Genomic DNA, 27,888 nt, shown 5'->3' on the forward strand with positions numbered 1-27,888 from the left:
TCAACTCACCAACGCAGCTACAAGATGGGAAATCGTACTGAGTTTTGACAGGTGTGTCCAGTAGGTTTTTCACAGGAGTATCTAATAACTTGGAAGGTGACTCTAAAAAATGATTGAGAGCTGTTCCAGCAGCCGTTCTTTTGGTTGGTGTTTTTTCACTGGAATGAATGGGCTGTTGATCTAAAGAGGCTGCGTGGCTGTTGAAATCTGCAGCGGCGGAATTCCTTGACAGAATAGTGATGGGTCCCACAGTTTCAACTTTCACATGTTTCGGTGATTTGATAGTAAGGGACTTGTGATCAAAGGGCGTTCTGACCTGAAACTGTTTCAGCTGCTGCTCCATGGTTTCAATTATACTCTTTTGTTGCATGTTCTCACAACCAAAGTGCTGAATCTCTTGTTTAATTGTTTTTTTCCACGCTTTGTTCTCCAGCTGCCCAGCTGATGGAGGGGTGCAGACATTCAACTTGGAGCCAGCTTCAGCTTTAATAGACTTGTGTCCCACACCGTGACAGGTGTCAGATTTGTTTTGTTGTTCTTGCCTGTTTAAGATGTGACACCTGAGAGCAGCATGCTTCTGAAAATCCCTTTGAGGTTGAGTTGGAAGATGGCAGCTTCTCTGATCAACTCCTGCATGGGACGCCGATTGCTGACTGTAGGGTACGTACCTTTGCTGAATCTGGGCAGGTTGTGGGCTACACATGTTGCTGGTCAAATTAGAATATCCCTGTGTTTGCTGGAAGGGTAGTTGTCCAGCTGAAGTTGGTGGAGACTGGGAGGCTTCTTCCTGAAAGCAATGAGGCCCATCTTGTTTGGGGGCCATACTATGTGTGTAATATTGCATATGCTGTAAGTCATGAGTTACATTTTCTGCAAAGAGCTCAGTGTTCATAGGGTTTTCTTTTTTCTCAGAGACTAAGTGCATGTTGTTCAAGTAGGAATGCTTCATAACAGTATTTGCTTTGAAAGCATGATTGTAAAGGGAATCTTTACTGTTCATATCGGACACCGGTCCTGGCCTGACCTGGGAGTTTTGCATTGGGAAGTCCGTTGATTTGAAGTAATTGTTTGCAGTTTCAAAACATTCTTCCAATTTAAGCTGACTGAAAGATGCCCCTTCTAGCTGCTGCTCTTGTCTGCTTTGGGAATGAGGAAAGGTCTGAGGAAGTTCTCTACTCTTCATGTGCAATGATTGCTGCTGGGAGCCCATGGTTAGCTGGGGACTGTGTGGCAACTGTGTTGGCTGGGTCTGGAGCATCTGTTGCAATATATGTGAACGGAGGAACTGTTCATTTTCCAGTGGTGGAAGATTTAAGTGCTGTGGCTTTATCTGCGACTCCAGGGACTGTTCAGTGTGGTGTTCAGCTTGCGGCTGAAAGTGGAAGTGCTTTGCATTTTGCTGCTGTTCGTGGGATTTGAGCATAGTATCCATCTTTGTAGGCTGTGGTGAGTGCTTTTGGAATTGCATTTGCTTCTCAGCTGTAAGATGAGGTGGCAGCTGTGTTGCCTCACCCTTGTACAGTGCTGGTATCTGCTCACATTGTGTGATGTTCTGGAAGCAAGTTTGCCCTGTAACCTCCTTTGATGCATTGGGGCTCCCAGGATATTGTTTTGGATGGGTCTGATCAGCTGAATTTGACTGAAGCTGAAGCATTGTCCTTAAGAGCACCTCATTTGATTTTTGGGGAGACTCACTGGGGCAAAAGTGAGGGGAAGATATTCCTGTCCAAGATGTTTGCAAGTGAGGGTGTGACTGATGCATCTGATTTTTCACCAAGTCTTTTTCATTGCTAGTTACGGTCTCCTGGTTAATTTGGCCCAGGAGATGTTGATAACGTTGTTGCAACTCTTTACTGCTTCCTACTATTTCTGTGTCTTGAACCCGCGACTCCAGTTTTGACTGCAGTTCATCAGGATATTGTTGCCTGATGCCTGATGCCATTGCAGAAAGCATCAGATCTCTTCTTTCATTGCCAGTCTGTTGTGAAACCTGAACCTCTTGTTGAAGACCCTGTTGAGAACTAAGTGCTTGCTGGCAAAGGCCAGGAATTTGTGCTGCAAGCTCCCCCTGCTGCTGCTGCTGCTGCTGCTCTCCATTCTTCTCTTTTTTCAAATGAGTCTCTTGACTTTGGGTCTCATAATGGTTATGCACTTCTGAAACACTCATGGAAAGAATGCTGTTTATTTCTGGAAGAGGAGAAGAAGCTGCAACAGGAGGTGGGCTGAAATAACTCTTCTTGAACATGGGGTCTTGTTGGAACAAAGCACCATTTTCCTCTGCTGGCTCTGCTGGCCTCTCTGAGCTATTGTTATGAGCTTTCATATTGCTGTTGGGATTTAGTGAGAAATCTTGACTGGGTAGTGAGAAATCTTGACTGGGAACCTGCCCCATGTTTCCTGGATCATCAGTATTCTCTGTAGGGGACTGGCATGCATTTTCGGATTTTTGCTGCTCCAATTGCAGTTCTGGTTTCTGAAAAGTGTAGCAAGCTGGCAATGTGGATATCTTACTGCCGTCTTCTGTGCTGTGGACTTCAGTGGCCACAGAATCTAGCACCTGAGGCAGCTCAGAGTTTGAGGTTTGTGGGGAGTTGATCTGCCCTGAGGTATGGGATGAATGTGGTGTGCCACAAGTCGATTCATTAGTAGCCTGTGTGTTTATGGCATTTGTAAGAGATGTGGTTTTCTGCATTGCAATGGACACATGATCTGGATTATACTGAGACAGCATTTTCTCAAGGAGTTCACCATGCATGTTTTCCATAGAAGAGGCAGAAACTATAGCACCATTAGGCATTGACACCGCCTTGCTCTTGCAGAGCAAGGCAATGTCCCTGTTGTGGCAATTCATGTTTTCGCTCTCCTGTTCATTCTGAACCTGGGGAGCAGGAAGAGTTTCTGAAGCACCACGGTTGTTTTTGGAGGACTGTATGAGAACTGAAGCTGCATCTTCTTCCATTCTAAAACCCACCAAGTCCTCCTCACTGCATGAATTGGGAGCATTCGGTTGATCACTGCCATCCAAAGAGGTTTCTTTCCCTCCTTTTGCTTCTTCATCTTGTCTAAGCTTTTTGTTCTGGTGAAGCCCGTACAGAGAAGGCTCGCTGAAAGTGCGTTTTATCCCACCATTTTGCATATACCTGCCACAGTCTCTCTTTTCTTGGAGGAGGTCTGGGCTTATTCTGTTATTTGCATTTCCTCTGACAGCGTGCTTCATTCCATAGTTGGCCTTGAAATGCAGCCACGTGTGGTCGCCATTGACTTCAACCTGGCCCTTCTCTGCTGGTGGGCTCCCATTCTGTAGCTTCACTGACAAAGGCTCTCCCTGGCAAACATGAGAAGGATGTGGTATTAGAAATGGGCTCAAACTACTGCCTTCAACATGGCTGGTTCTATCCTGTTCCATCTGGCCTACTCTGGGGCCATCCACAAGGCTGCCCTTCTATTGTATCTGAAAGAGAGAATGGGGGAGGGGGGGAAATCCATGTTTATTTGATGCACGCTACACAACCCCACATGGCAATTATGCACTTCATCTAATGCACTTCCCCTTCCTAGATCGAGAGCCTCATGGAAATTGTGACAGTCTAAAAGTGCTGGGATATACCGTACTTTTCGCGCCATAAGACGCACCCGACCATAAGATGCACCTAGTTTTTAGAGGAGGAAAACAAGAAAAAAAATATTCTGAACAAAACAGTGGATGCGTGATTTTGGTGGTGCAGGCTATGTGATCTGATGGTGAATTTGGGGTGACCCAATGCAAAAACCCTGAAGATCCATGTGGATCCATGCTTTGTAACCACGTTTTTGCGCCACTGAGGCCCACTGAAACAGTGGATGCGTGATTTTTTTTGGTGCAGGCTATAGCCATGGACATGCTATGTGATCTGATGGTGAATTTGGGGTGACCCAATGCAAAAATCCAGGGCCCACGCATTTGCTCCATAAGACGCACAGACATTTCCCATTACTTTTTATGAATAAAAAGGTGTGTCTTATGGAGCGAAAAATACGGTATATTATGTCAAAAAATATACAGCTGTGCATCTTTCTTGGAGAATAGCAACATGTATGGGAAGACTCTAGAAGCGGTCTAAGAATCGCAAGCTCTCTTTCCAAAAGAGATATATTACAATCCATGCTATAATGGAACTCAGCAGCTCTGAGACTGAACAGATGATGGTTTTTTTTAAAAAAAATATACACTCTCAAAAGCAGTGAACACAGCTGGACAGATGTTCACTCTTTCATCAGGGGAGAAGACAGCGCTAAACAGCTTTGAGCATTCTGAGGTTCCAAGATCAAAGCTTACAAGAGCACCCACAGAGAATTCAAAGTCCCAAGTATGTCTCTGAATACAAGTTGCTGGGAATCATAGTTGATGTTGAGCTACACTCAGGTCCTGTGTGTGGGCTTCCCATAGGCATTGGACTGGCCACTGTGAGAACAGGATGCTGGACTAGTGAACCTTTGGCCTGATCCTGCAGAGCTCTTCTTCTATTTAGAGGTCTGTGAGCTCCATCTTGGGACAAGCCGAGTTTCAAATCATGTGAAGTTTGTCATTAAAAACACTGCTGCTAGTGAAATGGGATGTGAACGCTTCAATATGATTAATTAACACCTGCTTGAATTATTAAAACAGGATATTTGCATGCAATGATTGTAGCAGCAAAGCCACTCTTTGAAAATGTCACCTATTACACAGACTGCAGCAGTAGAACAAGATTGCTTGCTCCCTTTTCTGTGTGATGTTTGAATGCCGTGCTCCACTTTCCATGGTTATTTCTGCCTTGTAATGTAAAAAGTAAAAGAAAACAGAAATTCAAATTTTTGCAGTTATCTAAAATGACCACATGTGAAGAAAAAACCAAAACGTCTTAGAAAGTCCTCTGTATTAGACCTCTGCATTTAATAAGTGAGCTGGGGTGAGGCATTCCACACCCCAAAAAAATCCCATTAATTTTGTTCATTTGTGCCCTTTATCTAATATTGGGCCATAAAGACAAACCATAGGTGGAGGTGGAACTGCAAATATTGAAGTATGTCCCTCTGCAAGTGCAAGCTTTCATTCCAACAATTCCCACACAAGTTCAAAATTCTGAATTGCATTCATACAGTGCACATCTGTATGGTATGGTAAGCACGGCAATCCAAAATAATCCTAAATAGATCCCCGCTTTACTGTCCTTCATGGGACAGGAAAGCAGCTGGAGGAAGAGAAGTGGGCAGAGGCCAGAGAAAGAACAGTGAGTGGAGGGATGCTATTTTCGCATCCTTGGGACCCCCTGGGAAACTCACTAGACCTGCAGGACCCAGGTATGGAAAGTGTTATGTACTGAAGTTCTCACCCTGGGCCAGCAGGGGGATACTGTAGATAGTTATGCAAATGAAGGATCGAAAGTGACGTTCAGTGATTGGATAGTTTTAGAAAGTTGCAACAGTTACATTGTTCTGGAGCTCTATATAAGCAGGCTGACTGAGTACAGTTCTGTTCCAGCTTGCAAATAAAGAGCTGCTTTGGAAGAATCGCTGTGTCATCTGATATGTTCGCCCACAACTTAACAGAAAGTGTAGCTGACTGCTGAATAGGGCACAGCTGTAGGAAGCCCCATCCACCCCAAACACCAAGGCTAGAGTTAGAGACTAGGGGCGATGTTAACAGTTTCCAGGCACCCTTTGTGAGATTTTTGGGTGAACTATGGGTTTGTTTGGGCCCTGGATGGGTGAGTAGAAACCAGGCAGCTGAGAAGGAAAGCGTGTCAGAAGGATGTAAAATTGATTTTGGTTCATATTTATTAATAGTTTCATGTTTTTATTAATGCAACTGTATTTTTGTAGTATTTAAGTTGTCTCATGTTTTTGTTGTCTATAAACTACTTATAGTGCATGCATATGCGTGTCTCTCGTGTGTGTGTGTGTGTGTGTGTGTGTGTGTTTACACACATGCATGCGTGCACACACACAAGTAAATAATAAATAAAATTCAGGGGTTGAGAAGGGGAAGGATTGTGCCAGTTCTATATCAGCATCTGCCCACCATTCATGGTAGAACAACTGAGAGAGAAATTAGCCAATGTGAAAGTCAATTGGCTTATTCAACTGAGTTTGGGACATGGATATATGTCCTTTAGTAAGGAAGAAATCCCAGCCAACTTGAAGGTCATCTAGGGATTTCTGTTGGAGTTGGGTCACTACCAATATATTGAGCAGTTGGGTCACTGCTCAATATGTTTATTTTCTTTCCAAAATGGGGAATTAGCAATCTGCAAATAGCTGGACAAATCCCTTCCCCTTTTGTATGAAGTAAATTGTACCTCTTCCAAAGCAGACTCTTTCCCCAAGTATAATAATTTGTATTTCCTGCCCCCTTCAGTTACCGAACTCCAGCCAATATACTTATCAGCTTTACTTACACACACACACACACACACACACACACACACACGACCAGCCATAGTTTATTAGAAATTCATGGCACATCAGTAGCATCTGCGAAACAATGATTACATCTAGGACCAATTCTGCAGTCTAATCCATCATAATTATGACTGGCCTCTTTGAAGATGTCACGATGCATGACTTAGAATAGCACATTAGCATGCAAAAGGGATAGTGATCGTATTTGCCCAATATGAATTTTAAATAATTCCACCCACACCAATTGACACTTTGTGAAACATGGAAATGTTGATATATTACTTTTCTCATATGAGGCATAAACTATTGCCAATTTAGACGTATGCTGCTACTGTTGCTTTTTAAAAGATGCCCAACATCTCTTTGCATGTGCCTTCAAGTGCACCACATTGAGAAAAATGCCAGACACTACTTTTCAAGGAGGGGGCTGGGACCCATCAAATTTCTGTGGTGGTTGTGTGCACATGCTGTGCGGTGTGCTCACCTCACTCACACACTTGCTAAATCACGGGAGTAAGCTGGCACGCTTGCCCAAGACAGACAGATGCCAACAACCCTGACATTTTACTTCTATGCATCTACCACAATTCTCAGTCCAGCTGCTCATCTAATGAAGTAGGCTGTTGCCTGTCAAAGTGCATAGCATAGTGTGTCATGAAGTTGCTATGGTGACAGGGGGCCTTTTGGGTTTCCTACTGTTACAGACTAGTGTGTTTATTTGTCTGGAATTTCTTACACATTATTCGTTTGCTATATTTATATATTGCCATTCAACAGATGGTTTTACAAGAGGACTGCATAGCAAAATTTGTCCATACCCTAGAACATCTTAACTGTATGATCCTTCACTACAATTTTTTCTCTCTCTCTCTTTTAAAAAACTGGATATTCCTTACACCATGTAGGTGCAGATGGGAAGGTGGTATCGGTGGGTTTTGGTGAAATGGTTACCTGAAGGCCTGCAATGGCCACAGGGAGAAAAAGGTCTCCCTGGAAATATACTGAACTCTCTTCTCCTCAGGAACATTCCAGAAAGGTTGGCGAAACCAAGACAGCATTGAATGGCATAAGCTGCTTGCTCAAAACACACTTGGGAATACATATCGGAGGGAACAGGTGCCTAATCTTTTTATGGAAACATTGTCACAGCAGCATACCAAGCATGGCTTCTGCAGATAGAGAAACCATTCAAAAGTGTGATCTTAAAACTAAGTCCAGCAACAGATGCACAGAGCTACATAGAAACTCAACACTGTACTAAAGAAGCAATGAGCCAGAATACCATAGCCAGTTGATGCTCTAGTCTATCTCCCCTTTCCTTCCAAAAGACCTGTATCTGCAAATGCATACACTTTCAGTGCTTATCGCAGTGATGATGATGATGATAATAATAATAATTTATTTATATCCCACCCTCCCCAGCCAAGACCGGGCTCAGGGCGGCTAACACCACGTATAAAAACAATTGATTAAAATATTATACTTTCCATCTTATTAGTCCACTCTCTTTAGGGTCTCATTATACAGGTGGCGCTGTGGGTTAAACCACAGAGCCTAGGACTTGCCGACCAGAAGGTCAGTGGTTCGAATCCCCGCGACAGGGTGAGCTCCCATTGCTTGGTCCTTGCTCCTGCCAACCTAGCAGTTCGAAAGCACGTCAAAGTGCAAGTAGATAAATAGGTACTGCTCTGGCGGGAAGGTAAACGGTGTTTCCGTGCGCTGCTCTGGTTCGCCAGAAGTGGCTTAGTCATGCTGGCCACATGACCCGGAAGCTGTACGCCGGCTCCCCCAGCCAATAAAGCGAGATGAGCGTCGCAACCCCAGAGTCGGCCACGACTGGACCTAATGGCCAGGGGTCCCTTTACCTATATTAAAATGGTATGGGGGGCAGGGAACCCTGCCTACATCTGTACATGGGCATACATGTGAATTTTTTGGTGGGAGTGGGTAAAGCACTGAAAAGGATGGAACAGGCTAGATTCCTTCACACACACAAATGAGAAGAACAGTACCTGTACATTTTGACTCCTATCTCACATTCAACATATGCTAGACACTTTTTCTTTAAAGAAATGAAAGCTGGGAATTATTATTCATCCGGGGTGGGAGCATCCGCCCCTCCCAGATACGCATTCATCTGAAAAAAATCTGTCGCCCACATTTCACTGCTGGTTAGTTCTAGTCTTCACCAGCTGAGGCTTGGAACTACAATTCCAAGCAGTTCCACAGGGGCCTTTTGTAGTCCTCTCCCTCACTTTCCTTTTAAAATGTTTTCAAAGCTTTGAGAATGGCACGTTTGACTTTGTTCTGGCATTTTGCCATCTACTGCCAATTCAGTTTCAGCTCCTAATCTTCCAAAGTACCTAGAAACCCAATTAGATTCAGTATAATTTTAGATGGCTGAAGGAGTACTGAGTTACTTTCTATATTTTCAGATATTAAGGGAGACATACGAAAGGTTAATGAAAAAATGACCCTCTGTCGATTTTTCCACAGAGTTCCCCTTCATAGTCTGCCAAAAGCCAGTCACAAGATGTTATTTCACAGATTGGTAATTGTCTCCCCAAAGCATGGATGTAACCATTGGTTCACAAAAGCATCAGTGTGGCTAAAATGGATTATTTCTAAAACAGGAGGGTTTTCCTGACTTCAGTTTGGGTGCTGAATGAAGCTTTTATGGTCTATCCTGATAGCAATGCTCCTCCCCACCATTTTTAGCAGGTCACCAAGGAGCTTCATAAAGGATGTTAGGATGAATAGAAGCATTAATCTTATACCTTTGCTCAACCATGGGAGTGAGGAAAAGATGTTGCTTCTCTGAAAGCAGTGAAATACTCTCGATGCTTTGAGACTCTGCAGATAAATGCCTGAATTATAAGGGGTCAGGCCTCTATGGTGACACATTTATAGAATATTGGTAGATAGGCTATGATTTGGCTAAAAACTAAGGGGAGTCAGGAGGTAGAGTTCATCAAGCAACTCTGTACCTTTCCCCCTATAATGTGAACACTGCTTTGGATACTCCAGTTTATAGTTCACAACCAACAGGCATTTCTAGGAATAGCACTTTTCAAGCATACCATTTACTTAACCTGGGGTAAAGGTAAAGGTAAAGGGACCATTAGGTCCAGTTGTGACCGACTCTGGGGTTGCGCGCTCATCTTTCTCTATAGGCTGAGGGAGCCGGCGTTTGTCCGCAGACAGCTTCCGGGTCATGTGGCCAGCATGACTAAGCCGTTTCTGGCAAACCAGAGCAGTGCACAGAAACACCGTTTACCTTCCCGCCGGAGTGGTCCCTATTTATCTACTTGCACTTTGACGTGCTTTCGAACTGCTAGGTTGGCAGGAGCAGGGACCAAGCAACGGGAGCTCACCCCGTCGCAGGGATTCGAACCGCCGACCTTCTGCTAAGCAAGTCCTAGGCTCTGTGGTTTAACCTACAGCGCCACCTGCATCCCTCTAACCTAGGGTAGGGTTAGGCAAATAAGTCTACCTTGGTTTCTCATTTTTCCAATCCTGTTTTCAGTGCATCCCATTTCCACATACATCTACAATTCTTTTTCTAAAGTCTACATGAATATTTGAATGCACTTTCATGCAATCTCTTCCAATAGACACATTTTTGTATGCAGTGTTGCCTAGTATATGCATTTGTGCAGGCAAGTTACCCATAACAGAACGTATTTTAGCATGCACTTTACGCTAACATACACATTTTTGAGTGCATTCTTTGGCTGGGAAAAAAACCCTGTATTGCAAAATTCAGAGAAACGTGAATATGTCTCCTAATATCAAAAGCAAACAAATGGCTGCTTCACCCCTACTCTGGAGTACTTGTATGAAAATCAATGAAATGCTACCATAGATTGTGGTGGTAGCTATGGCCTAAGAATGTACTAGTGTGGGATTTCATGAGTCTGATGAAGCCGAGGAAATATGTCAAGATTAAGAAATCTTGGTAAAGTTCCACAGGTGTATGTTCAGTTTGAAATCTTTTAAGGCTGCAGCCCTGAAAGAAATGTAGCAGCAGCTGTTACAAAATAAATAAATAAATAAATGGATGACTCCCAAGCTGCATTTGGTAGCAAAGAGCCTTTGGAAAAATGAACAGCTGTGGATGGAAAAACATGAGATAGCCACAGAGACCAATTATTAATTAAATCTAAAAAGCCACTCCTATAAATTGAAATGCATTGCTTTCAAAAGCATGTAGGAATTTGAAGCTGGGTTTCCTAAGGCCCAACTCATTACAGCAGTGTTCACAAGTAATCTTTTTTTCCTTCTTTTTTTAGGTGGGGAGGAAGAGAAAAGAAACACCATTCGTGCACATTATAAAGCAGACTTACAAAGTGAATGGTATTTTTTTTAAAAAAGGTTACTAAAACACCTTGTAGTGCCTCCTGTGACCTTCCACCAATTGGCCCCTGCACCCCAATATTTTCCATTATTTCCTTCTTAATGTCTGATTTCCCTATCAAAGGGAATTTTCATGCTCCCATTTTGTGCGTTGGTCCAACTGGCACCCCTCAATTCCCCTATGAAGCAGCTCCCTATGAAGAAACACTGGGGCCTTCCTTAGTTTGGGAAATGGTGAATAATGGAGAACATGATAGAGGTGTATGTTATGTATCTCATAATACTATACCTGAGTGTCATCCTGTGGAAGGTTCAGAAAAGGCAAAATATTTCTCCACAGTGTATAGTAAAACGATGGAATTTGTTCCCACAGGATGTAGTGATGGGCACCAGCTTGGATGGGTTTAAAAGAAGATTAGACCATTTCATGAAGGATAAAGCTATCAGCAGCAACTAGCCACAATAGCTATGCTTTGTCTCTACCGTTGGAGGAAGTATGTCTCTGAATATACCGTATTTTTCGCTCTGTAGGACGCACCCAACCATAGGACACACCTTGTTTTAGAGGGGGAGAACAAGGGGAAAAAAATCTCCCCCTCTCTGCTCAGCGCCCCTTCAGCAAAGCGGCAGGAGAAATGGAGCCCCTTCCATTTCTCCTCCCGCTTGGCTGAAGGGGCGCTGCGCAGCTCTCCCTCTCTGCTGAAGCGGGGAGAGTCTCCAGACTGCAGTGGGACCTCCCGCTGCGCTCCGGAGGCTTCCTATCCCTGAAGCCTTCAGCAAAAGGAACCCGGCGGCTATCCCTGAAGCCTTCAGAGCGCAGTGTGGGTACCCGCTGTGCTCCACAGGCTTCGGGTTCCTTTTGCTGAAGCTGGGAGAGCAAGACTCTCCCGGCTTCAGCGAAAGGAACCTGAAGCCTCCGGAGCGCAGATATCCCTGAAGCCTGGAGAGCGAGAGGGGTCGGTGCGCAGAGGGAGCACTCCCTCTGTGCTTTGGAGGCTTTGCGTTGCTATCGCTGAAGCCAAGGAGCCTGCATTCGCTCCATAGGACGCACACACATTTCCCCTTAATTTTTGGAGGGGAAAATGTGCGTCCTATAGAGCAAAAAATACGGTAAGTGGCTGGGAATCACAAGTGGAGGGAACTGTTACACCCATATCCTGGTTGTGGACTTTTCGTTGGCATTTGGTTGGCCACTGTGAGAACAGGATGCAGGGCTCTTAATATTTTTTTACAGAAGCATTTAAGAACCCTTCCCCTGCCACACTACAAAATGCTCAGAGATTCATTGCTTTGTGTTGTTCAACTCAATTATTAAATTCTCCCAATTTACTTTAAACTGCCCACTGCATGAAGATGTATGTACCTTCAAAACAGCGGTGTTCTTATGATAAGAAACACCCACAGAGGCTATCTCCACTTCTAAATTAATGCTTTAACGTGCAGTAATTCAACCATGCCGCAGGCATCGGAAGTTGCGGAAGGAGCAGGTATTTGGACAAAACATTAAATGAGACTGATCACATCCAGGCTGCATTAGGAAAGCGCAAAGTAGAAGTAAACACATCATAATGATAAAGGGCTTCAGTTATAATCAATCTATTGGAATTACGGGCAAAAAGAGAGAGATGTATCTATCCCTGGAATATGACCAACTCTTTTCTTCTAGAGGTGTTAAGCAGAGGTTGCTGTGAGCAGTGGTACAGACATGCTGAGCAGGTTTGTATCATAAGAATGGCACTCTGATTTTAACTCTGGCCCTAGTTTTTAACGTTCTACATTATGCTGCAGATGAACTCAGCAATAAAACAAACACTGGTGGAGACTCATGACTGAGACTACCTGGTGACAGTGAAGGCAGCATAGAAGGCACACTATGCTGCCTCCATTGTCTGGTCCAGGGCATGTTTAGCCTGGAGAAGAGGAGGTTAAGTGGTGATATGATAGCCAGGTTCAAATATATAAAAGGATGTCACATAGAGGAGGGAGAAAGGTTGTTTTCTGCTGCTCCAGAGAAGCGGACATGGAGCAATGGTTCCAAACTACAAGAAAGAAGATTCCACCTAAACATTAGGAAGAACTTCCTGACAGTAAGAGCTGTTTGACAGTGGAATTTGCTGCCAAGGAGTGTGGTGGAGTCTCCTTCTTTGGAGGTCTTTAAGCAGAGGCTTGACAACCATATGTCAGGAGTGCTCTGATGGTGTTTCCTGCTTGGCAGGGGGTTGGACTCGATGGCCCTTGTGGTCTCTTCCAACTCTATGATTCTATGATTCTAGGTGGTAGAACCAACAGTAGCTCACTGTGACTTGTTTGCAAAGCACTCCCTCTGAAGGCGCAGGTACATAGCTTACAGGTACTTGTGGATACTTTGCTGTCTCTTGAGGTACAGAGTGCCTTCCATCAGCCTTGGTTGGTGGCCCAGCTGCATCCCTATCTGGACAGCGGTAGCTTAACTAGTGTTCTCTATTCTCTGGTAACCTCTAGGTTAGATTACCACAACCTATTATACATAGGACTGCCTCTGAAGATGGTTTGGAAACTTCAGCTTGTGCAGAATTTGGTGGCCAAGTTGCTCACCAGGGCAAGACGGTTTGAGCACATTACACCAATTCTGGCCTGACTGCACTGGCTGCCATTAGTTTCTGGGGCCAATGCAAAGTGCTATGTTTGGACCTATAAAGCCTTAAGTAGCTCAGGACTGCAATACCTCAAGGACTATCTCTCGCCATATGAACCAACCAGGATGCTGCAATAATCATCTGAGGCTCTTCTTCGTGGGCCTCTTCTATGAGAGGTCTGGGGGGGTGTCCATATGAGAATGGGCCTTTTCTGTGTTGGCTCCCCATTTGTTTTTGTTTTTTAATATTTTATTTAGGATTTTCTTGTTTTACAGAAGTGTAATGCCTCGTATTTTTTCCCCCCATGTAACATTTTTACAAATCCGTTTCATTTGTTGAGGCATTAGGGGGAGAAGAAAAAAAAAAGGAAAAAGAAAGGGGGTGGAGGGAGGGAAGATGGATGGGGGTGGGGTCAGGTGGTGGTGTTTCTATTATGCTTAGTGTATGTAGAGTTTGGTGTCAGCGTTGTTTGTGTTGTTCACTTGTGTTCCTTTGGTGGTGAGAGAGTTTGGGGTTGGCCTAGGGTGTGATTGTTTGTTTGTGATTGGCTGTGGTGATCTTTGTTTTCGTGTGTGAGTGGGGTGGGTGGGTGTTTTGGATCAGGTTAGCCATATTGATTTGTATGCTGTTGGTGGATTATTGTCATTGTCTTGTTGGGCTGTGTATGTGATAAAGGGGGTTGGCTCCCCATTTGTGAAATGCTTTCCCCAGGGAGGCTTGCCTAGTGCCTTCATTACATGTATTTAGGCACCAGGTGAAAATTTTTCTCCTTAGCTAGGCCTTTGGGTGATTAACATTCTATGGCTTTTAAGGGGGGGAGGGGAGTTACTGGTTTGTGCTTATGTTATTGTATATTTTGTGCTGTAATTTTGTATTTTTCTGTTGTGAACCACCCTGAGATCATCGGATGAAAGGCAGCATACAAATTATTATTAATAATGATAATAAAACTTGCCATGAAACCCAGACCAACACATGACAAGCACACGGTCTGCTTACCACATGTCAGTGGACGACAGAAAAATGTACAACTGTGAAGAGGTTATACTGTGGTCATAAACAAGTATGCTGCTGTAGGTTTTTTTTTAAGCAGACAAAGAGTATCATTTAGCTGTAGAAGAAAAGGAAATTTATCAAGAAAGGAGATGGCACTTTCCAAGATAATAATGCCCATTCAAGAGCTCATAACCCACCTACTCTCAGCATCCAGAAACATCTTAGCCAAACACTGGAGAGACCTTTCAGGAGTAAGCATGGACCAATGGTATCAAATAGTATGGAAAACAGCCTTATTAGGAAAACTAACCAATAAACTGTAACTGACACAGGGACAAATAAAAGAAGACGCCTTCACCCCGGTATGGCTCCCCTTTATCACATACACAGCCCAACAAGACAACGACAAGAATCCAATAACAGCATATGAATCAATCTGGCTAACTTGATAAAAAAAAACCCACTCACACATGAAAACAAAGTTCACCACAGCTAATCACAAACAAACAACCATACCCTAGGCCAGCGGTTCTCAACTTGTGGGTTCCCAGATGTTGTTGGACTACAACTTCCATCATCCCTGAGCTCTGGCCTTGCTAGCTAGGGGTGATGGGAGCTGTAGTTCAACAACATCTGGGGACTCACAGGTTGAGAAAGGCTGCCCTAGGCCAACCCCAACCTGTCTCGCCACCAAAGGAATACAAGAGAATAGTAAAGAGAACCCGCACAAGCGACGCCGACACAAAACCCCACACATACATTAAGTAGAACAGAAGCATTGCCACCCCACCCTACCCCCACTCACCACAGCCCCCTCCACCTCTTTCCCCCCTTTTCTTCCTAATGTAACACTAATGTCTCAACAAATGAAACTGATCTGTAGAAAATGTAACTTGAAAAAAAGCACATACTTTTGTAAACCAAGAAATCTTTAATGAAAAATGTTAAAAAAAGAAAAAGAAGATGGCACTTATCAATATTCTGATGAAATAAAAAATAAAATAAAATAAATAAGGACATATTTCAGATACAACAACAACTGCTGTACTTTAGGCTGCAAACACACTAATCAATTTATAACACAAAAATACAGTCATTCCCCCCCAATCTGGAATAATTCACGCTCTTCCACAGCCTGCTGCTTTCAATCTAGTTTCCAGCGCCTGCTACCAAGAAGGGTAGGTGCAGTTGCAAGATATGCATTTGACAACCCTCCCTTGATTAGGCCATACATGTTTTCTCCTCTCTGTTCATGCCCAGACGTACACGAAGAAGGAAGAGAAGATTGTGATGCTAGTAGCTGAGACCACCTACATCTATTTTCAAATGGACACACTGAAGTAATCAATCTACAACACATTTTAATTTCTGTAATGAAACCAGTCTCTTAAGCACGTTTCAGGGGCAAAAAAATATGCAATAGATCTATTTTGTGTGCGGACTACATAGAAAGTCTCCATTGTACACAACCTTACTATTAGTATTAGAGTTGACTGCATAACATTGCACCTATTGGCTTATCGGGTACCAAATGGGTTACCTACTGAGATGAAGTCACCTGGAGCTGGACCAAAATGCCCTTGCAGCAAGAGACCACTATGGGGTAAAAATCTGCTATTTTGGAAGAAGTGCGCAAACTCTGGCTGAATCTGCAGTGTGCACAGAAAGGTTTGGGCATAATTATTTATGTTTGGATAGATGAATTTTCACATAACAAGCAGGCAGATAGCAGGACCTGTGTGTATCATGAATGGGTACATTATGGGGAGTCGGATTTTTGTTGCATGAATGGATCCTACCTTTATTGCAACCTGTAAATGATGTGATGGTTCTGTTCACACAACCAGCTAAATGTGACCATGTCAGGGGCAAGGCAAACCTCTCTCCTCAACACATTCATTGTACCTAGATTGAACATATGAACTGGGCTATTGCTGTCAACACTGGAGGGGGGATATTCAGGATTTTATATATATTCACATACACACACACACACACACACACACACACACAACTGTACCACAAAAAAGATATCAAAAGTGGCTTACGACAATTAGAACATAAAACCAATCAGTAAAGACATAAAAAGGTGAAAAACAAGTTAAAAACAAAAATCAGAATGAGGGCAATCGGTTTTGGATGGGATCACCCTAGGAAGCAGTCCTTAACAAACAAACAAACCCACAGACACAGCAGTGAGAATAGTGACTGAAAGCACCCAAAAGCACCATTTCCCCACCCTTTGAACATGTTAATGGATGAACAGTTAGTGCAGCTCTAATTTACAGATAGCTTTTTCCAAAAATGAGGGGGGGGGGTGACTTTCAGTATTTTTATTATGCCTCCAGGCTGACCTAGTGAACCTAATATTTTTCAGTTGCTCAACAGTTTCATAAAGGCAGCCAGGTGGTAGCCCTTACAAGAGGGCTGATGTGAAACTAAAGGACTGCCCGTAATGAAGACAGAAACGAGAAAGTGTGCACTCAGAGACCAGGAAAAGAACAAAGATGCAGATTGTTTCATTGGTCTCTTCTAATTTTAATTAGGGTCTTCTTGGTGGGCAAGATTGAGATTATTCCAAGGAAGTCCCTGGTTCTTTACACATTCTCATTCGCTCCCCACAGAATGAATAATCACCCTCCTGCTTTTTTGCTCCCACAAAAAATCTAAATTCTGCATTGTTTTGCAATTAACATGCTGAGTAAATGCAGCCGCATCCCCAAAGGATTTTGAGTGATGCAAAATGTCCTTTCACTGTGAGATACAAAAGCTGAAGCTTGTTAATGTTAAAGAAACCTGTGCTCTTTGAAGTCTGGAAACACTGAATCTGTTTTCAGTGAGGGACTATTCTTCCCAAGGCTCTCTTGTTAAAGGAACAAAAGGAGAGAAAAGCGCTTCCCCCTTTCTCAATGCGCTTCGGAGAATCTATTAGCTTTTGTGCAGAAGCATCAGCGACTGGCAGAAATTGCCTGCCATTTTGATTGGGCTGCATTAAGATACATTAATCGGTTGCCCGCCGTCTCAAACCTCCCCTGTTTTGCTCCCGTTTCCAATCATCCTCTCACTCCCATAACTCAGCTGTCAGAGATGCTTCCAGCACTTCTGCTGTTGTTGCATCTCGCAGGCAGACCTCCATCCCTAGAAGAAAATAAATCCTTGTACATAATACACCAGAGATGTGAACCGGATATGGAAGACATTAAAATGGAGGGTATTGTTGTCCAGGCTGCTGCTGAACTCAAATTTTAAGAAGAAAAACGATTGCCCTGAGTCAGCTTTATGGCTTTTGTGAAAAGGAAATAGTTTACACTTCCTCTGGTTTGTTTGCTTGTTCTTTCACCACTCAGGAAAGGGAGTGGGGAATCGCAGAATCATCGCATTGTAGAGTTGGAAGGGCCCTTGAGGGCTATTTAGTCCAACCCCCTTCAATGCAGGAATCTAAACTAGATAATATATGACAGATGGCCATCCAATCTCTGCTTATAAACCTCCAAGGAAGTAGAGTCTACCACCTCTCTTGGGAGTCTTCCAATGTCAAGCAGCTCTCACTGGGTGGACTGCGTGGACCCCACCCGTTTACCTCTCAAAGCTTTCACTCTCTCTCTTGAACTCTCTCATCAAAGTCCCTTTCAACTTTCTGTTATGGTACCTGATAACTATCAGTCTTGTGAAGGAGTTAAAAGAAAGAAACTCTCACGTTTGGGGAAATGAAACATTTATTTCACCCGCCTGTAAGTTTTCGCCAGCCAACCCTTATGACGAAGACCTATGAATCAGGAAACTTAAAAAAGCAGCTAACTCTGAATAGTCTACTATCAGCTCTGATAGGTGATAACTGTACCATTTCCAGCCCTTGTGCAATAGACTTTCTTCACAGAGTGACTGTTGCATTGGAGAAATAGCCCTACCCCAACCCCTTAACTGCAAGGCCTGCTACTGCGGCTTCTTAGAAAACTTTATCCTCCCTTCTCCTGTTCTCCTGCTGTTGCTGTGGAAATTCCAGCTTGAGCCCTGGCTACCATCATTGCTCCAGGTGCAGGAGAAGATGGGATTCTTTTCTCTCACAAAAGGCAAATATATTAGACAGAAGCAGGGCACATTTTTGCAAAGTGAAACCGAGAAGACTTCCCCCCACCATTACTGCAGCAAGTCCAGCTGCTTGTTGAAGGGGGGGGGATGAGGTGAAATTGACAAATGGTTTCTCTCCATGAATCCATAGAACAGAATAGCTGTGTGAAAGGCTGCCTACACCTGGGGAAATGGTACAGATGTTAAATTTCACTAAAAAGTTAGATTATCTGAGGATGTGGGTGAAGGAAGCTGAACATGGAAAATCTCCAAGGTGTGTGACATCAGGCAAGCACCCCTTAAAGGTGAGCGAATAGAGAGCGGCTATTCAGTGTCAATATGCAGATATCCAGATCTATTTCTCCATGTCACCTGAGACAGGTGAGAGCATGCAGGCCCCCAGAGCAGTGTCTGGATGCAGTGATGGACTGGTTGTTGGGCAATATTGAAACCAAGTGACAACAAGATGTAAGTCCTTTGGGATGGTATTCCCAGGTCTGAGAATTAGGTAATTTTCAGTCAGCACCTTTTAGCACCACATATTCCCCCTGCCTGGCAATCTGTTAATTAGTGCCAACACTTAGCCCACTTCTTAAAGAAGTTATTGTAATCATGGAGCATGGCCTAAATAAAAAGTGCTTTACCACAAATTAGAAAGTGCTCTAGAAGAAATTGAACACACACACACACACACACACACACACACACACGTACATTCTGGAGGCCCATTCACAACATGAAAGGAACGCAACCCGCAGCTGTGCATCTGCGCACACGCGGATTGCAACTCGTCGCTTCTGTGCATGCATGTGACGTCATTTTGCACGTGTGCACATGTGCAAGCAGCAAAACCCGGAAGTAACCCTTTCCAGTACTTCTGGGTTGCCGCGGGACGTAACCTGAAATAACGTAACATGAAGCGGACATAACATGAGGTATGACGGTATATATATCAATTGACTGGAGGAAAATAGATGAAAGCAACGGCATATTCAGGTGAAGTGTCCCTTCCCAGACTGCATGGCCATACCATAACAGCTTATATGGACAGGAGACAGAGGGATATACAAACTGAAAAGAGCACTCTATCCCCAAAGAGCGAAGAGTCAGTTGCAATTCCACACACAGCAACAGCACCATAGGAATTGAAGGCAGTGCTAGGAGCTGCCAGTCTGGAAGCTATCGTGTGCCCAAGTACTTAAGAGAAGGTGACATGACAGAAGTGCATGCAGTTATTCAGGACATAGAAAAAGTGCACAGAAAAATGTTCTTCTCCCTCATAACTCTAGAACTCGTGGAGATGCAATGAAGTACAGTGGTACCTTGGGTTACAGACGCTTCAGGTTACAGACTCCGCTAACCCAGAAATAGTTGGGTTAAGAACTTTGCTTCAGGATGAGAACAGAAATCATGCTCCGGCGGTGCAGCAGCAGCGGGAGGCCCCATTAGCTAAAGTGGTGCTTCAGATTAAGAACAGTTTCAGGTTAAGAACGGACCTCCGGAACGAATTAAGTACTTAACCTGAGGTACCACTGTAGAATGTTGAGGGATTCAGGAAAGACAAAAACACCTCCTCAGGACATAGTTAAAATTATGGAGCAGCGATGGGCACCAATTTGGATTAGAAGTAGATTAGACAAATTCATGGAGGTAAAGGCTATGAAACATGACCGCAGTATGCTTCTGAATTCCAGGTGTTGAGAATCTCAAGAGGGACATGTGCTGCTGTGCTCACGTCCTCCTTTGGGGCTTCCACAGGTTGGCCACTGTGAGAACAGGATGCTGGACTAGATGTACCATTGGCCTGATCCTGCAGGCACTTCTTATGTTCTTATAAATTTGACAGTAATCCCTACTGAATAACCAATGGGATTAAGAGTAAATATCCCTAGGATTGTTACTTAGGACCACCTACAACTGGATACATTACTGTGAAAGATAAGGCATACATGTACTGCAGTTTGCATGTGCAAGTGAAATGTGTTCTTGAAAAAGTTTGTGTATACATGCTGCGCATTTATGTGCCCACTATTATCAGATAAAGTCGTTTCTTTTAATGCAGAAATCGCCAGATAATAATTGCTGGTTTAAAAGCAGCCTGTAAGTATTTATCTTAAAAGGTAAAGGGACCCCTAACCATTAGGTCCAGTCGTGACTGACTCTGGGGTTTCCCGCCGGAGTGGTAACTATTTATCTACTTGCACTTTGACGTGCTTTCGAACTGCTAGGTTGGCAGGAGAAGGGACCGAGCAAAGGGAGCTCACCCCATTGCGGGGATTCGAACCGCTGACCTTCTGATCAGCAAGTCCTAGGCTCTGTGGTTTAACCCACAGCACCACCCACGTCCCTTTATATTTATCTTACTCAGTACCAAATCCTGTGTTCTTGATCACAGAGTAAATGAACCAGACAGTAGAAAATGGAGGGAGAATTCAGCCATAATACTGTGGAGGTGGTAAAGAAACAGTGTTTTGTTTGACTCACGTCTGTGTGATCATCTTCCTTCTCTGAGCTAACTTTCAACCAACTGCATGACAAAGTGAGAATGTGGTTTTGCATTTCCTGTGGTTTGCTTTCTGAGCAAGATCTAAATCAAGAGGCAGTGAATGCTGTGGTCGTTAATGCTCTAAAAAGCATGTGGATACAGCAAGGAGGCTGGAAAATAAATATCATAAGGATGGCTTGCCCATCACTTCTTGTGTCACCTGCACCTATCACCGCCATTCAGTAAGAATGGCTGCTTTCCCTCTCTGTCTGCTCACAGTGTGTGCTCATCCGACAGTCAAATATAGGAGAGCTCTGTGGCTACCTCAGTTCTAGCACTTTCACTTTTTTCTCACTGTTGAAGACAGAAATGGGAAGGGTGGGGAGGCAGACCACAGAGGCAGCAGCCGTAGCACATTGCTGTGTTTCTCCCAGACAGAGAATTCTCCAAAGCGTGCTTTGGCTAAACTTAGGTGGAATCCAGACACATATGGAAGTGAGAGCTGGACCATAAAGAAGGCTGATCACCGAAGAATTGATGCTTTTGAATTATGGTGCTGGAGGAGACTCTTGAGAGTCCCTTGGACTGCAAGAAGATCAAACCGTTTCCATTCTTAAGGAAATCAGTGCTCACTGGAAGGACAGATCCTGAAGCTGAGGCTCCAATACTTTGGCCACCTCATGAGAAGAGAAGACTCCCTGGAAAAAACCCTGAGGTTGGGAAAGATGGAGGGCACAAGGAGAAGGGGACGACAGAGGACGAGATGGTTGGAGAGTGTTCTCAAAGCTACTAACATGCGTTTGACCAAACTGCGGGAGGCAGTGGAAGACAGGAGTGCCTGGCGTGCTCTGGTCCATGGGGTCACGAAGAGTCGGATACGACTAAATGACTAAACAACAACAACAACAACAACAGACACATATAAAAACCGCTCTGAAAATACATTGAATTTTCCATAAGGCTCATCACCGCCATCTAGTGTCACATTGCATATTGCACTTAAAACACACTTTGAACATTTTATTTGCAGCTGCATAGCTGAGTCCTTAGACTCAGTGTTCTCTGCATACAGAAACCAACAGAGGTGCCATCCTATCCTCAGCCGTCTGGATCTGCCCTGCCTGTGGTAGCTTAGCATGGGTCTTTTTCTCTGCTTTTCGTTATTAAAAAAAAAAAAAGTGGACTAGCACAGCTTCACCTGCACAAGCAGAATCTGAATGTGGTGTCATTTCTAAAAGGTCATCTGGAAGACAAACCTGGGATTATCAAGGGAGGCGCTTCTGTCAATCCCACCCTCACAGGCACATTTGGTGGGGATGCGGGAAACGGCTGTCTTGGGAGCTGCTCCCAGATTCTGGAACTCTCTCCCTGAAGCTAGACTGGCTGCTTCTTTGTTGTCCTGGTGAAGACGTTCTTGCTCTGACAGGCTTAGGGGAACCGACTACTTTCAATGAAAGGACTGGTACCATGCTGTTTTTATTGTAATTACAGTGGACCCTTGGGTTACATTACCTTCAGGTAACATAACTTTCGGGTTGTGAATGTGGCAAACCCAGAATGTATTCTTCTGGGTTTCACTGCGCGCATGAGCGGAAATGCTCTGCACACCTTGCGCATGCACAGAAATCGCACCGCACACGTGCGCAGAAGTGGCACCTCTACTTGCGGATTTTTGGGGGTACGTACGGAACTCTGAAATGAATTACATTCATATCCAGAAGGTCCACTGTATTTGTATATTTTAAACAAGATTTTATATATGTATATAGTTTTCATTATATCAGTGTTTAATGGTTTTTAATTGATTGTTTCTTCTATGTTTTCAGCCATTCTTGTTTTTATACGTAAGCTACTTAGAGGTCCGCAGGGAAAAAAGCAGAGTATAAATAAATGTATCATCATCATCATCATCATCAAATTTATCTAATAGAATAATTACAACTCCCCACTTCTGCCACCAGGACTCTGTAAAGCAGTTGAGCTACTGCTGCATTCACAGCCCGGCAACTTGTGAAGGAGGACTTTCACACAGACTTTTAAAAATATAAAATCTCAAAGTAATGTGGAGATGCAGAGAACTGAACTTAAGTTTGGAAAAATGAAAAATCAAAGGAAACTTAAATCGACAGATTCGCCCAAACCTACTCATGGTTTGGCAATATTGGGGTATCTGAAAATAGATGCTTGCTCTTTTGTCTTGATGTACAGGATACGCAGAAGTGTGTGTTTGTGTGTGTTTTAATAAAGGACAGAACACAGAATATAAATGTTTGGGGTGATTAATCTGCTGTCCTCCAAATACTGTTGGACTACTATGGACTGATGAGAGTTCAGTAACAACCTTTAGAGGTTAGTTACCTTCAAGGTAAATGGTAATATTCACAGGTTCCGCCTCCCCCCCCAAAATATTCTGATCATAGAAGATCTTTTGGTAGTTGCTTTAGTAAAAACGTGGATAATAATTCATTACCTTGAGAGGAATGTTGGCCAATGTAACCACCCTATGAACGCTCAATTGGAAGTGCATCAGGTACAGATCTAGATTTGCATGACTTGGACCAGCCGTTGAAACACAATTCCGTTTGTAATTGATGCACAAGTTTCTTCAAAATCAGATAAGCCTGACTGCAGGCTAATTCATTAAACAGTGGCTTGGACAAAGAAGCCTGCCAGGTTCAAGTAAGGACAGAGAAAAGTATGTGTCGTGACTAAAATGATAAATGAGGTCATGTGTTATCAAGAGGGAGGTCAGTGGTTGCATAAATCAATCCTTGGAAGCATCGACTCATGAAGTATCTTTCTTGTTGCAGGTCTCCAATTCCTGCAAAAGGAAACGCACACGTTCCAAGCTGCCCGAAAGCAGGTCAGTTTATCTGCCTGTCCAGCCCAGTATTTATTGTTGTGACTGACATCAGCTCTCTGAGCAGAGGCTCGTGTTTCCCCATAACCTGCTACCTTTAGCTGAAGATGTCACAAGTGACCATGACAAGCACGAAAAGCTTGCCACTGAGCTATGGCTCCTTGCCCTAAAACATATTTGGGAAACTATTAGTCTCCTGCACATTTACAAAAAACAAACAAACAGGGGTGGCTCAACAGGTAGTGATGTTTTTGCCCAAACAGTACACTATATGAAGTTTATATTGAAATCAAAAGTTAAGATTAAGGCTCTCATTTCCGTATCCATTCAGTGATGCCACCAGAATGCTGTTTGGGGAAGAGGTCCAGGGCCCCGCAGCAGAACTGGCTTACCATAATTTGAAGCACCGTATTTTTTGCTCTATAAGACGCACCAGATCACAAGACGCACCTAGTTTTTGGAGGAGGAAAACAAGAAAAAAAATATTCTGAATCTCAGAAGCCAGAACAGCAAGAGGGATCACTGTGCAGTGAAAGCTGGCTTCTGGGATAGCTGCGCGGCCTGCATTCGCTCCATAAGACGCACACAAATTCCCCCTTACTCTTTAGGAGGGAAAAAGTGAGTCTTATAGAGCAAAAAATACGGTAAGTGAAATAAAATACACCGCCATCCTCTCTTCCACACACAGGCAGAAGAGGAGGGAGAACATTTCTGCTTGTTTATTTTCTTAAACTCTACAGTTTCACACTGGCATTTCCAATGCTTGTTTTTGTCCTCCAATAGGCTTTAAAACTTGTGGCTGTCTTAAATGTTGCCTATGAAGTTGTGATGAATACTGTTGTTGTTGTTGTTGCTGCTGTTGTAGTAAAAGCAGAGCATCATAGGATTAAAAATAAAATAATAATAATGAAACTTTTAACTTTTGAAAAAAACAACCACCTGATAATGTTTTTTAACAACAAGAATTAGAAAGCTTCAGTGCTGTGGGGGCAACATTTTTTTGAAATTCTCACTTTTTGCAAAGCTCATGGACCTAGAGAAACATAGGGAAAACATAGAGCTATTAAGTTCATAAAAACACGATGCTTTGCGGATCCCCGATCTACATAGCTGTCAACGTTTTCCCTTTTTTAAGGGAAATTCCCTTATTCCAAATAGGATTCCTCACAAGAAAAGGGAAAAGTTGACAGCTATGCCGATCTAACTGGTGGAGTTAACATCAGCCTGGAAGTGAGGGAAAGACTCCCCAGTCACAATTCACTTGATTATTGAGCCCCCATACAGAGCTCAGCAAAGGAGAGTCTTATTCATCTCTGAGTACAATTTTAACAGATTCAGCTGTGCTTACAGTGGTTTGGATATTTCCTTTAAAGTTGCTTTAATTTGAATAGTTCTGCTTTTCTAAGCAGCACATCACAAATAGTAATGTGATTTTTCTTTTCATTCCAAAAGGTTAAACAAAGGTGGACATTTTACTCTTTTTAATTGGTAATTGAGATTCATGAGCCAACTTTCCATTGAGGACAAAATTGGTATTCTTAGGATATCTGTGAATATTCTTGCCTCATATTAGTTGTTCCCTGAAGTGATAAGTGATGCACAAGGAGTCAGAAAAGCTTTTTAACTGTGACTTACGAACAAACTTCTAGATAGGACACTCGCATCATGTAAGTTGTTTTATTATTTCATGAAAAAACACTGCCAGAAAACGAGTGCAGGAAATATTAAGAGTCCCAAATAAGACTCCATCGGATTCCTCATCTGTTGCAGTGAAAACAACAACCACGACTACCTTTTCTGAATTTGTCCCAAATAATTTAGATTCTGGCATTTAGCTCAAGTCATCTGTAAAAAATCTTCACTGGCCTTAAGCAATAAGAACATATCCGCCCTGCCCCCCCCCTGCGTGTGTGTGTGTGTGTGTGTGTGTCTTGTTGATATTCTTCCTTCAAGCATGACTTGAGACTAACAAGCCATTCCCACTGAAACTAGGTGTTCTTGCCTTTCTGCACCCAGTGGATTTTGGATTAAGCTATCTTGTGCAACAACAACTGTGTTTCTAACAATGAGCAGGACTATATAATATCAAAGCAATTCAGAAAGCTAGATAAAGTCATTAAGGTGGAGCCACGATTGTCAAGTAATTCAGTAAACCTGACTGGAAGAAGGTTTATAGCAAATAAAAAGAAATGTTTCTTAACGCACTTCACACTTCTAGCATTCATTGCCACAAAATACGTTGATTCTCACTATCTTCAATGGCTTTTTGAGAGAAAAAGACCAAATCTATGACATCTTAAAATAAAAATACTAATAAATAATAAAAACAATTATGACTTGCATCAGTGTATACAGTGGTACCTCGGGTTACAGACGCTTCAGGGTACAGGCTCCGCTAACCCAGAAATAGTACCTCAGGTTAAGAACTTTGCTTCAGAATAAGAACAGAAATCGTGCTCCAGCGGCGCGGTGGCGGCAGGAGGCCCCATTAGCTAAAATGGTGTTTCAGGTTAAGAACAGTTTCAGGTTAAGAACAGACCTCCAGAACGAATTAAGTTCTTAACCCGAGGTACCACTGTAATTCAATGCACCAGTGTAAAAAGGTGCAAGAAAATTCAAATCCATATGCTTCATTGAAAATAATAATAATAATAATAATTAAAATTAAAATTAAAATTTCTACACCGTCCTCCTGGTAGATCAAGAAGTTCTAGAAATAAAGTAGATTCTGCAAGCCTGTCCCTCTGTAAGCTGATTCAATGGAATTCCTACAGCAAATGCTCCAATTCTAATGTGTGAACATCCAGACTAAGTTTCCCTGCTAGCTGCAGTTAAATCGGGTTGGGAGGCAGCACATGTGGGATGTCATGCATGCACAATGGCTCCCCCAATGTTGGGAGCAACTCGGCGCATCTGCCGACAGCCCCAAGAGCCCTCCCTCCACCTTCCCAAATGGAGAGGAGGCAGGAGGGCTCCAGCATTCTGTCAGAGCCCGGGCACCTCCTTCCCAAAGCGCAGGAAGCTTCTGTCTGACTTAGGGAGACGTGATGCGTACACATGCAACATCAAGATGTCACAAGTACAACATCATCCCACCCCCCATCACCCTTGCAAGCTGGTGCCTGTGGCCCTAACTGTTCTCCTGCCAAAAATTTCACCCCATGCCACTGCTCTCAATCCACACGAAAATCTAACATTGATGCTTCTGCAGTACAGTGAGCTTGACCACAGTTCAGCCTTGATTGCAGCATTGTGGTGAGGTTAAGGTGGGATAAATGGGTGGTTAGCACAGAATCTAGGGGTGGGGAAGCCTACTATTCTTCTGACAAGATGGAGTTGGTCAAAAGCAGGGCTGGTGATTGATGTGGCCTGAAACTCCAAGCACGGCCAGAAAGCCACAAGTATATAGAAGTGAGAAAGCCACCTTAGCCAAGGAACTCTTTATACACACCATCTACACTGCATGTCCCTGTGGTCACAAGGGGTGCTATTGTTAGCCTACTCTCCCCACCACAGTCTCTCACTGGTACAGATAAGCACGGATCCAGTTCACAAGTGGTCTCTTGCAAACCCCGGACATGTCTTCCAAGCCACGTTAGTGACACTAAATGAAACAAACAAGCCACAACTGATTTTCCGAAGTCTCAGAGTCTGAAACTGCTTTCAAACATGTGGTGCCTAGCCCAATATAATCAGCTTCATTCATCAAGATCACAGCAAGCAAGTTTTAAGGTAATCTCCAGGAAAGCACAAACTGTTCATGAAGCCGTTTGCCCCCGGTGCAGTTGTGCCAGACAGCATCCTGTAGATATACAATGAGTGTAATGATTTCTTTGGTGCTGGCACTAAAATGGCATAGTCTTTTTTTAAAAAACAACAACAACAACCAATATGTGCAGCACTGCATGGGCTTTGTTTAATTACCTGCTTTCCCACTTCGTTCACACCCTGTGTCGCTTAAAGAGAATTGTGCCAATGAAAATATGCAAGGCCTGGGAGCAAGCATGTAAATTCTTAAGTGAAAGGCAAACCTCCTTTTGCTCAGTCTTCATTCAAAGATGTGCTGTGGCATTGTAAAGTCATGAGAG

At 43.4% G+C, this 27,888-nt stretch overlaps 1 protein-coding gene across 1 annotated transcript in view; it reads right to left on the reverse strand.

The window, feature by feature from the left end:
- TET2 (tet methylcytosine dioxygenase 2) overlaps positions 1-27,888 on the reverse strand; it is a 67,821-nt gene that overhangs the window by 15,538 nt on the left and 24,395 nt on the right. The window contains exon 2 of the mRNA XM_053403917.1: positions 10-3,451. Coding sequence (XP_053259892.1) covers positions 10-3,406 — 3,397 coding nt within the window. The 5' untranslated portion in view covers positions 3,407-3,451. The remainder of the gene's footprint in view (positions 1-9; positions 3,452-27,888) is intronic.

Source organism: Podarcis raffonei, chromosome 9, assembly GCF_027172205.1.
Source record: "Podarcis raffonei isolate rPodRaf1 chromosome 9, rPodRaf1.pri, whole genome shotgun sequence".
In the NCBI taxonomy this organism is placed as follows: Eukaryota; Metazoa; Chordata; class Lepidosauria; order Squamata; family Lacertidae; genus Podarcis; species Podarcis raffonei.